Genomic DNA, 12,452 nt, shown 5'->3' with positions numbered 1-12,452 from the left:
ACCATAAAGTTTGAGATCCACTGTACTGGATGAACAGCCTGAGTTGTAAAGGGGAGGAACATACAAGATGTAGAAAGAGCTCCAGAGCAGGTAGAGTGGAGTACAGTCAGGCAAGCCTGGTTTAATCCCAGCTCTACCATGTAGTCGGTCTGTGACTTAAAGCAAATAACTTCTCTGAGCTTCATATTCCTCTTCTGTAAAATGACACCAGCATATCAACCTCAGGAGGATGGCTGTGAGGATTACACGGTGTGTAAAGTACATTGTGTGTATATTACAGCTCTGGGAACAATGCTGTCATTAGCATATCTACACAGTAAACACACAGTCTCAAGAAATGGTCCCAAGAACTTAGGGCAGTAGTGATCTAGTCAATTTTTTTGTGTGTAAAGTAGGAAATTAAAACCTAGATAATGCAGAGGTCTCAGAATTCTTTCCCTGAAATGGAAAGCGGTCAGTGAGCTTTGCATTTATTGTGTAAAGGTGACACAAACTTTTAAAATATGCTTGCAATTCAACATTTCAAAGCATTCTACCCAAAGGATCAAGGGTTGGGGGTGAGTGGGAAGAAGGATACTTAAAACAAGAGAGACCTAACAAACCACAGAAAATGGTAAGGACTGGGGATGGTGAGAATATTCAACTGTAGTTTAAAAAACAGCTAATGTAATTGCTATTGTAAGAAAATCTTCAAGCTCGACTAGCTGCTTATAATTTAAACACGCTCAATGGCACTCAGGTTATTACGACTACTTGTCATATCATGCAGTGTATGTTTTTGTGAGTGTGCATACTTTAGTTCATAGAAACACACATGCTTTGCACCACTACAACACACTATAATGTTACCTCAGACGTAAACAGCTTACAATCTTCTGATTTTGCTCATCACCTTTCATGTCTAGTTTGAAAATAAAGCACAATGTGCATACCCAAGCATAGCCTCAGGAGGACACAAATAAATGAATATTCAGGTCTGAGTAGTAATTCATTTGACTATGACATCCAATTCAAACTTTTTAAGGCAATTTACAATCAAAGTGTTATTTATATTAATAATTCACAAGTTCACAATTCTCAACAGATGTTTCTGGTATACTGTCCAGTAAGCAATAGGCACTCTGAAAGTCTAGTCAAGGCTTAGCACACAGCGAGTGTGGAGGCTAGGCAGTGCCACCGCCCTAAGTACCTGCCCGGGTGCCCCAGAAAGGAATCCAGGATGGATTTTCTAGAGAGCAGCGGGGTCACTGGGAGCAGTTTTCCCATCAGAAAATTCCCTCACCACTAATCAGGTCATTCTCAAGCCCCTCATGTTAGGTTTTGTCTTTTCCAAACTTGATACCAGCTAAGAAGCTTTTTGAAAGGGAAAGATTGATGATGAAAGGGAAAAAAAAGAGTACCCTAGGGAGTATCCCATAGGGACACGGTAGAAGGCTGAGGGTATTCTGGAAAACAGGTGACTGCTTCCACGTCAGCAGTCGTAACTCAAAAGAGGGACTTATTTTAAATGATTTAAACAAGAGGGTAAAGCTCCAGAAAAGGAGAGAGATTTAATCTATTAGAGTCTAGACAAAAGGTCAGGTTGGGGGCTGTGTTTAAATGAGGGGAGTCTAGACTTCCCTCATTTAAACACAGCCCCGGGCTTCCCTGGTGGCGCAGTGGTTAAGAATCCGCCTGCCAATGCAGGGGACATAGGTTCGAGCCCTGGTCCGGGAAGATCCCATAGGCAGCAGAGCAGCTAAGCCCGTGCACCACAACTACTGAGCCTGCGCTCTGGAGCCCGCATGCCTAGAGCCCGTGCTCCACAACAAAGAGAGGCCACTGCAGTGAGAAGCCTGTGCACCGCAGCAAAGAGTGGTCCCCGCTCGCTGCAACTAGAGAAAGCCTGTGCACAGCAACGAAGACCCAACACAGCCAAAAATAAATAAATTAATTAAAAATAAATAAATAAACACAGCCCCCAACCTGCCCCTCATCAAGGTGGGCAGTGTCCTTACTTTACTGATGGTGACACTAAAGCTCTGAGGGGCTAAGTCACCTGCCCAAGTTTTGGAGTCATATGCCAGAGTAGTTTTGGAAGCAAGGTCTCTTTTTTTGCAAATAATCCATTTTGTCTAAAATTACACGCCAAGAAAACTTCAGATGAATTATGTCTACAATTAGGATGTACAACTGAGGGAAAATGTAGTGAATAATTTATGGGATTTTGCAGATGCATTCCTAACTATTAAAACACAGTTATTTATATTTGTTTTATGATGTCTAGGGACGCTGTGATGATGATGATAATAGGAAGAAGAAATTATGATCATGTTAGAGCTCAGATAATGAGATTTACTGATATAGCAGATAGTATCCTCAATTACTCATTTATATAATTAACTCATTCCATGCCCAAAACAATCCTAAGAAGTAGGTGACATTACCCACCTCATTTTACAGGAGGGAAACTGAGGAATAGAAAAGCTAAGTAAATGCCCCAAGGGGACATAGCTTGTCAGAGACAGACATGCCCTACACTTAGGCAATCGGACCCTGGGCCACAGCTCTCTAAGCAAATACCTACTATTAATAGCAGCAATTGATGATTTTAACTAAGTTTTCCGGTCAACATATAACAGAAAATTCTCACCTCCGGTTTGCTAAGGCTGGACGACACCAAGGAACCGGATCCCACGTCCAAATCCCACTGCTTTTGACCATGGTTCTCAGGATCCAGGGCAGCAATTCGGCCGTCTAAAGTGCTGATAATCACTAAGGATCTGTAAATTTAAAACATAATAGGACAGAGTTAAAAAGATATCGAAGACATACACTCAAAAGGAACCAGCCTCTCCCCAGGCCTCTATCTGTAAGGGGGTGAGCACCTCCTCACGACACTTGTAGCCTTTCCACCACTCTGTCTTGAGCCCTCCAAGACAACTGCACTATGCCCTTTATGGGTTTGTTCCACTTATGAAAAGCCCCAGTCTCCGAGGTCACCCCTCCTTCCCACACCCTAATCCCCACATGGAATTCGACATGCCCTGCTCTGTCCTCTTCCATTTCCCCACCTCCTAAAGCCTTCGCCCTGAAACAGCGTCCCCTGAATGTTCACTTACCTCCTTGCTCTGACAGAAACCTGGCTCTCCCTGAGCACACTACTTCAGAAGCTATGAGAATTTTCTTCTCCATAACCCTTACCAGGCCCAGTGATGGTGTAGGCACACTCCTTGCGCCTCGCTACCATTTCTGAACTATTTACTTTCTCTCCGCTCTAAAATCCTCAGGTTCAGGTCATTCCATCCATTACTCCTCCTAATAATTGTCTACTGACCCTTGGGTCACTAGCCCCATCCCTTGAGGTTTCTGGCTCCTGGTTCACTGTCACTATTAACATGTTCTGTGGGTTTTCATTATCTGTCTATCTCACCTCAGTCCCTAAGCCCTCGTCATTACCAACCACAACTTCCCTGTCCCACTGAAATTTCAAGCATTCCAACCCCAGTCACCAACCCCTCTTTTCCAGCTCACCTCCTCTACTTCCTTGACTCCAAAAAACCTCTGACCCCACCAGAACCCTGTCAGCCACTGATCCTCCCGCTGTTCCCCTGAACTTGACTACCATTATGCCTTCACTTCTTTCTTATCCAGTTTAAATTCCATAGTCCTCCTTTTTTTTTTTTTTTACTTTTTGGTTGCACCGTGCAGCATGCGGGATCTTAGTTCCCAGACCAGGGATCAAACTCGTGCCCCCTGCAGTGGAAACCCGGAGCGTTAACCGCTGGACCACCAGGGAAGTTCCCATAGTCCTTCATTTTAAGCACTTCCTTGCTCACGCCCTCAACTCCCTACCCGCTCTCTTACATCTCACACTGAACTAGCAGAACTCCAACCCTGGTTCAATGAAACTTTCTGCCTTCGCTCAATCTTGCATCTGTGCGGTTGAAGAAAAATATAACCATGCTGACTGGTGTCACTCTACTCATGACCATCATCATCTAAAGGGCTCGAATGATGCTCCACAATCATGACACGTTTCCCTAGTCTATCCACTCTCCCACTGTCCCAGGTCAACTATTTCATTTTGCCTTTGCCCTCAAACTTCCTACCATAGCTCTTCCAAGCTCGTGCATCTCAGGGACTATGCTTCCTAGATAGGTGTTTACTAAGGAAAACAGAAACAATCAAAAGAGATCCCACCATCCCATCTCTCCATGTAACAGCACCTGGACCCATGAAATCTACCTCCCCTCTTACTGCAGGTGAATTGTCCAGGACTCCATCCACTACCAACACTCCCCTTAGGCAGTAGGTATGTCCCTGTGCATACATAGGGACTCACTCCTCAAAAACCTCTCCTCTTGCTCTCCCATCAATTATTCCCCCTCCACCACAGCATTCCTCTCAGCCTTCAAACCTGCCATTATATCCCCCAACTTAAAAACCAAACCAGATTAAATATAATGATCCATTCTCCCCGCTCCAGCTTCCAATCCATTTCTCGGCCCCCTTTGGAACAAAACTCCTTGAAAGAGTTGTTATGTAGTCTGGGTCTCCAAATCCTCTCCCCCTTTCTGTGCTGAACTATTTCTAGTCAAGTTCTTCCCTCCACCCCTTCACGGACAGGCTCCTGTGATACTCACCACTGACCTTCACACTGACAAATCCCATTCACTTGACCATCCAGTGACATGTGATCAGCTACTTCTCCTGCTCTCCATCAACTACTCTTTTTTTTCTATTTTATTGATGTTTTTTCACTTAAGTTTTTTTTTTTTTTTTTTTCGGTACGCGGGCCTCTCACTGTTGTGGCCTCTCCCGTTGCGGAGCACAGGCTCCGGACGCGCAGGCTCAGCAGCCATGGCCCCATGGGCCCAGCCGCTCCGTGGCATGTGGGATCTTCCCGGACTGGGGCACAAACCCGTGTCCCCTGCATCGGCAGGCGGACTCTCAACCACTGCGCCACCAGGGAAGCCCCTAAGTTTTTTTTTTTTTAATTTAAGTACAGTTGATTTACAGTGTTGTGTTAGTCTCTAGCGTACACCAAAGTGGTTCAGTCATACATACGTGTGTGTCTGTGTATGTTCTTTTTCATATTCTTTTCCAATATGGTTTATTACAGGATATTGAATATAGTTCCCTGTGCTCTACAGTAGGACCTTGTTGTTGATCCTCTATCAACCACTCTTCACGCGGCTTCCAGGGCACCATCTTCTCCTGATTATTTGTTCTTAGTTCTATGCTTCCTTGTCTCAGTTTCATTTCCTGGTCCCTCCTCACCTCTCCTATCTCTGAAAATATTCTCTACCTACACGTACTTTTCTTTGGTGGTCTCATAGATGAAAATATCATCTATATACTGGCAACTTCCAAATTTCTATCTCTGGTTCCAGGCCCCTTCCCTGAACTCTGGGCATACATATGTAACCGCCTGCCAGATTTTTTTTTCTAATAAATTTATTTATTTTATTTATTTATTTCTGGCTGTGTTGGGTCTTTGTTGCTGCATGCGGGCTTTCTCTATTTGTGACGAGCGGGGGCTACTCTTCGTTGCAGTGCGCAGGCTTCTCATTGCGGTGGCTTCTCTTGTTGTGGAGCACGGGCTCTAGGTGCACGGGCTTCAGTAGTTGTGGCACGTGGGCTCAGTAGTTGTGGCGCATGGGCTTAGCTGCGCCACGGCATGTGGGATCTTCACGGACCAGGGCTCGAACCCATGTCCCCTGCATTGACAGGCAGATTCTTAACCACTGTGCCACCAGGGAAGTCCCACTACCTGCCAGATTCAGATTGTCCTACAGGCTTCTCAAAGTGCACGTATCCAAAATCAATATCCCCAGACTGATACCCCCAATTCCTCAAACACATCATGCATGATTTTTCCTCAGGGACTTTGCAGCTACTGTTCCTTTGCATCCTGGAACATATACCCCAGATACACGACAAGCTCTCAATAAATATTTGTGGAATGAAAGGGTTTGTTGAATAATTGTTCTAGGAATTTGTTAGGTATACCGGTCTGCTTCTGAAAGACCATGCAAATTCCAAGCACATATAGTTATGTTCCTGGTTCAGCTTATAAAATGTAACTTTTATCTATCCTACTTCATATACAATACATACAAATTCAAAGTAAAGCTACAAGTCCATTAAGACAAACCAGTTCAAGTACACTCATGTGAAACCTTTCAAAGAACTTAATTGTTTAGCAAATGAATACACTTATCAAGTGAATAGAAGTGTTAATTTAGTTCCCCAACTATACACTACTTCTCACTTTGAATTTTTCAAATGGTAACTCAGTCTCAACTGTGAAAATAAAGATTTTTTGCCACACTACAAACTAGTAATTTTCAATAACACAACAAAAGAAAAGTAACAATTCAACTCCTTTCCCCATGCATTACCCTGCATTCTCAAGAGATCTACTGGGAGTTGGATGAGGAGAATATGAGCCAAAAAATTATGTTATGATGAAGGTATAAAAAAATTCATACCTGACAAGCCAGAATGGAAAAGAATATGAAAAGAATATATACGTGTGTGTGTACATATACATATATATATGTACACACACACATCTGAGTCATTTTGGTATACAGAAGAAATTAATATAGCATTGTATATCAACTATACTTCAATAAAATTTCCAAAGAAAAGCCTCATACCTTAGATGTGTCAATTTACAAATAAAAGCAATAGACTCTAATTCAGTTAGAGATCAAGGGTTCAGAGCCAAGTCAACTCTTTCCTAGTCCTACTGCAGAAAGACCCAATTTTTCTGTTCAATAATCATTAACCATAAATAAATGGTAGAATGAAAAACCCTCTAATTGAGACAAAACTTAGTATACGCAAAGTGTAACCCATGAAGAGTTAAGGAGACCACTGGAACACTTCAGACGCTACTTTCTTAAAATTCAGAACCAATGTTGTTCATTTAATCGTGCTAGGCATTCCACTGTTAACAACAACGAAAAAGCTACACTTTTTCTGAATGTGTAGTTATTTGTGCTAGAGGTTTATACAGAGAAAAATGGTAAAATTTTAACTTTCATTTTCAAAACAAAGAAAAACCCAACAATAAAGTATGCATATGTCTTATGTATATATAAAACACATTTTAATAAGTAATTTGGAGTTTAATATCTAACTATCACTGAAAACCTGTAATGTGAGGTGCGTTGAACTGAGTCAAAGATTCTGCTTTTTAAAATAAACAAGAAATTTTCAGATGATGAACTACTATATTTAGAGAACATGTGTGAATTCTAGCAATAACTGAAAGAAAGACAAACAGGAACAATTAAGTACATCACCCTCTTAACTGCTATTGATATTTAGTATAATCTGATTCTTTGATTTGAATGGCGCATCTGTAATTCTCTTCACCTCTCTTAATGGGAATAACAGAAACTCCCATAACAAACCCTGTCAGGTATCAAAAAAAAATTCTTCATTCTCCTCTGCTACAAGTTATGGGTTCTGTCCCAAGCACATCTCTGGAAGGGAGTTTCCCCCTCTGCCATGGCTGGAACTGGGCAGCACCACTCGGCCAAGGAGATATGTAATGATTTAGACTGTCAGACCTTATCACATTCTTGGAGAGAGAAGCATGAAGGAGACAGACTCTGCTGAAAAACAAAGTCCTCGGGCTGTATGCAGGACAGTCAGAGGTGGCAATAAGATATGGCATTTAGAACAAACATCAGTGAGAGCTGAATAATGAGCCTGCCACCACCCCCCACCAAAAATCAGGGAGAATCTAAGGCCCTTTATCTCCCCACGATCCACTCGCCCTATTTGGAGGTTTCTATGAGCAAGATGAAAAACTCTTAACTTATTTGAAGATCAAAGGAACTGCAGAAGCAGCATTTCCTGTGGAAAGAATCAGAGCTTTGAAGTCAGCCCTGTGTGCCCAGCCCCATGGCTCTGCTCTTGTTCTGCTCACGTCTCCATTCGAATTGCTTTTTCATGGGTAAAACAGGACTATTTCACTCAGCTCAGCATAACTCAAATTTGCCTGATTATCAAAATAATCTGGAGTGCTTGTTAAAAACCAGTAAAGGTACGGCTTCCCTGGTGGCGCAGTGGTTGAGGGTCCGCCTGCCGATGCAGGGGACGCGGGTTCGTGCCCCGGTCCAGGAGGATCCCACATGCCCCGGAGCGGCTGGGCCCGTGAGCCATGGCCGCTGAGCCTGCGCATCCGGAGCCTGTGCTCCGCAATGGGAGAGGCCACAACAGTGAGAGGCCCGCATGCCGCAAAAAAAAAAACAAAAAAGAAACAACCAGTAAAGGTTCACAGGTCCCCTCCCCAGAACAGGGTTGGGAGACAATAGCTTAACAAGTACCTGAGGTGAGTCTCAGGATAAGGTCAGTCTGGCAAAGAGTGATTTATCTCAAAGGGCTATTGCCTAGGAGTAAAAAAAATAATCCATTACCTGGATGAAGACGGTCTATTGATCAACTCTGTCAGCAAACCCTTTTGAAACTTCTCTCACTTAACACATTGCTTCGGTTTACAAAGGCATTTGTTTCGATGATTCAACAGCAAGCACCGTTCTCTCACCCATAACCCCACTCTTCAAAGATCCTCTCAAGAAAGGTTTGCAATGACCTCATCCGATGGCCAGGTTCATCCCCTCGTCAGGCATCCCTGCAGTGGCAGCTGGGACACTGGCTGCCTCCCATTCTGGCCCAGTCCTCGCCCCTCCTCACCTGCCATCCCGACAGCTCTCAATCTCTAACAAGCGGGCCGAGGAGTTCCAGCTTTATCCAAAGCCCGCTGCTTACTCTATGTGTAATCTGACAGCTACTTATAACCAAATACAAAAGCTGTATTTTTTCTGAATATGTCGTAACTTGTGCTAGAGGTATATACAGAGAAGAACAGTAAACTTCTTTCATTTTCAAAACAAAGAAAATATCCAACAATAAAATATGCATATGTCTTATGTATATATAAGAACACTATCTGCATTTTCAGCAGGGCATCACCACAAAGCCTTCAGAAAACTTCCCTTCCCTCTCCCAGCTTTCTGCATCCATCCCATCACTGAACATCTAAATCAGAAATCAGATCCGCCCTTGCTCTACATTTAGACAACAGTCATGTACTCTGGGCTCTACTTCTATAGTTTCCTTTAAATCTTTTCATTCTTCTTCAGTCTCACTGCCCTTGTCCTACAACAGATTCACATGTCTCATTAGAACATCTTCAGAAAGACTTTCTGCCAGGCTTCCCTGGTGTCTCAGTGGTTGGGAATCCGCCTGCCAATGCAGCGGACATGGTTTCGATCCCTGGTCCGGGAAGCTCCCACGTGCCGCAGAGCAACTAAGCCCGTGCGCCACAACTACTAAGCCTGCGCTCTAGAGCCCATGCTCCACAACAAGAGAAGCCACCACAATGAGAAGCCTGCACGCCGTAACAAAGAGTAGCCCCCGCTCGCCGCAACTAGAGAAAGTCCGCGTGCAGCAATGAAGACCCAATTCTGCCAAAAATAATAAATAAATTAATTAAAAAAAAAAAAGACTTTCTGCCCCTGGTCTCGTCCCCCTTGCTCTCCCGACCGCTTTTTTGTTTTTTCCCCAACAGTTTTGTTTCTATAATAGAGATCTGATAAACTCCCGAAGTTCCCTGTGCCCAGTGAATAAAGGCCACACTGCCTGGTATAGCACGTAATCTGGCATAGCCTAGGTTTCTAACCTTTTGAACAAAGTTCCCTGGTTAATTTGGTTTTTGTCGCATGTCTTCAATGATTTCATGTGCCCCTAAAACATCACTTCTAATGAATTCCCCCCATCTTTAGAGGAACTATTTAAGTACCAATCAAAATATTCAAGGCATCTGGAAAGAAGTAGCTAAAATTACTAATTAAGTTTGGTATAATTCCAGTTCAAAACTGAGAAACTTGACTTTTTAATTAGGCTTCTCCTCAGTGAATGTCCAATTTCCATTTGGTTATTTGGAAGATAAGGACGATCTCATGGATCCCGCATAGGCAGGTGCATAGGGGTCTAGGAGCCCTGGCTCAGAAACCACTACTCTGAGCCCTTGCTCACGTCATCCCTGCAGCTGAGACTGTCCTTGACACTTCACTTTCAAGGACTCACTCACTTGACGTCTCCATTCTCTTCACTCTCAAACTCTTCTTATGTCACTTTTCATCCATTCTAGTACAGCTAATTCTCTAACACATGTATCTCCCTCTCAGACCTGAGACTCCAGGACAGCCCAGGGGCCCATTTATCTACCCTCAGCACCTACCAGTGCAGAGCCCCTAATCAAATGCAATAAATGTTGGTTGAATGAATAACTCTTGCTAGGGCAGATACTACTATTCACATAAAACAAAAACAAAAAAGAAGCTAAGAAAGATGTGAAAAGATGCACTTGCCTAAGGCACCAGAAGAAGAGGTTTTGGACAGAATTCTGAAGCCTAAACTCCAGGGTTTTTAACTCTATCGTTCTGTTAGCCATATGTCTGCGTAAGTGGCAACTCCTATATTACTATAATGTGCAGCTTTTATTCCTCCCAGAAGTCTCATCAAGATGCCACATATCCTGCTACTGCTTTGATTTTGCCCTTAACCGAGCAGAAATGACCTTAGGCCACAATGAATACCCAATTTTTAAAAAAATTTTGTTTGCTCTGACTTCTGTCACCCAGAACACCTGGCTATTTACAATTAAGTTTATCCGAGTCTGATAAGTAAACGCTGAATTCCTTCATACAGTAACTTTGAAGGGGTCTTAACGCCTGTATAAATTTCCCAGGTGAAACAGATGCAGGTGACAGTAGAACATTGTATCAATTAAATGGTTTCTACAGTAACAACTGCTTATTTTAAAATTGTACATTTCCTGTTGTGGGGAAAAAGAAGTCACAAAGTTAAAAATGTGATTGGGTTAAATCTGCTCTTTTGATGTAACCAAGAATCCTCTTCCTAAAATACATGCTGTCACTCAAGGAAGCACAGATTCTTGTTGAAAAACAAACGTACTAATTGTACTTTACTTCTTAGTCCTCACCTACTAAGTAAATCTTCGAATCAAACTTCCTTTATTTAAACCTGTCACAAGACTAGCCATGCCCCAAATCCAAACATAGTGCCGAAACTTACTAACTATATAACTTTGACATATCACCTAAACCTTAAAGAAATACAATCTATGTTTTCAATGTTATAAACCACATGAGAGCGGCAGATATCATTTTCCAGTTAGATTAAAACATTTTTCAAAGCACTTTTTCTGCTTTATCCTAGGAAACCTTTTAAATAAAATGGTTAGTGACAGAGCAGCGTGAAAAAAATTAAAAATTAATCTCCCCTCTCACATTTAGTTCTGAAACCTACCAGCTCTCCTTTCTGTATTTTAAAACGTTTTGTAATAAAAACGTACAGGCAGCTCCTCTCTTACAAAAAAAGGAAAAAAAGCAGATGGAGTTTCCAGGCAGTACTTAGGAAATGAAGGAACATGTGGAAGCCACAGCTCAAGCAGCTGATAAAGACAGGTCGCCTTCTGCGCCCAGGAGTGTGAATACAGAACCGTTTCCTCAATCCTGTCACATATCATATCCAGAGTCCAGGTGTCAGTTAAGCTAAAAAGACAATTATAGGGGCTTCCCTGGTGGCGCAGTGGTTAAGAATCTGCCTACCAATGCAGGGGACATGGGTTCGATCCCTGGTCCGGGAAGAGCCCACATGCCGCGGAGCAGCTAAGCCCATGTGCCACAACTACTGAACCTGCGCTCTAGAGCCCGTGAGCCACAACTACTGAGCCTGCGCTCTAGAGCCCGCAAGCCACAACTACTGAAGCCCGTGCACCTAGAGCCCGTGCTCCGCAACAAGAGAAGCCACGGCACCGCAACGAAGAGTAGACCCCACTCGCAGCAACTAGAGAAGAGCCCATGCGCAGCAATGGAGACCCAACGCAGCCAAAAATTTAAAAAAAATTTTTTTAAAAAAGACAATTATAGACAGGAAGGCTAATCCATTACTCACCTAAAGCATGTTTATTTTGGCTTACAGCCTGCCTTGATACTTATGCACAAATTCTTTCTTCAGTGTGATTTGTAGTCAAATTTAAAAGTCTGGGGTCAGAAAAGTGAGCAGATAACTGAGTTCCCTTTCAACAGTGTATCCTAAGACTCTATTATTCAATAGTCATTTTAGTTTAGAAAAAAAAAGACTTGATTATGAATCTGAAGATCTGAGGAAGACCACAGATTTCTGTACCACTGATTCAGATCAGATCAATTTGTAAAAGGACAGAGAGGAGAAAGAAATAAAAGGGAATTCTATGGAGAACAGTATGGAGGTTCCTTAAAAAACTAAAAATAGAATTACCATATGACCCAGCAATCTCACTACTGGGCATATACCCTGAGAAAATCATAGTTCAAAAAGACACATGCAGGGCTTCCCTGGTGGCGCAGTGGTTGAGAGTCTGCCTGCCGATGCAGGGGACA

At 42.9% G+C, this 12,452-nt stretch overlaps 1 protein-coding gene across 1 annotated transcript in view; it reads right to left on the bottom strand.

Moving 5' to 3' along the window:
* EIF2AK3 (eukaryotic translation initiation factor 2 alpha kinase 3) overlaps positions 1-12,452 on the bottom strand; it is a 68,869-nt gene that overhangs the window by 50,819 nt on the left and 5,598 nt on the right. The window contains exon 2 of the mRNA XM_027129096.1: positions 2,633-2,762. Coding sequence (XP_026984897.1) covers positions 2,633-2,762 — 130 coding nt within the window. The remainder of the gene's footprint in view (positions 1-2,632; positions 2,763-12,452) is intronic.

The sequence above is a fragment of the Aethalodelphis obliquidens genome, unplaced genomic scaffold (assembly GCF_003676395.1).
Source record: "Aethalodelphis obliquidens isolate GAN/ISIS:26980383/991018 unplaced genomic scaffold, ASM367639v1 scaffold35, whole genome shotgun sequence".
Classification (NCBI taxonomy): Eukaryota; Metazoa; Chordata; class Mammalia; order Artiodactyla; family Delphinidae; genus Aethalodelphis; species Aethalodelphis obliquidens.
This window is presented reverse-complemented; position numbering and strand designations above follow the sequence as displayed.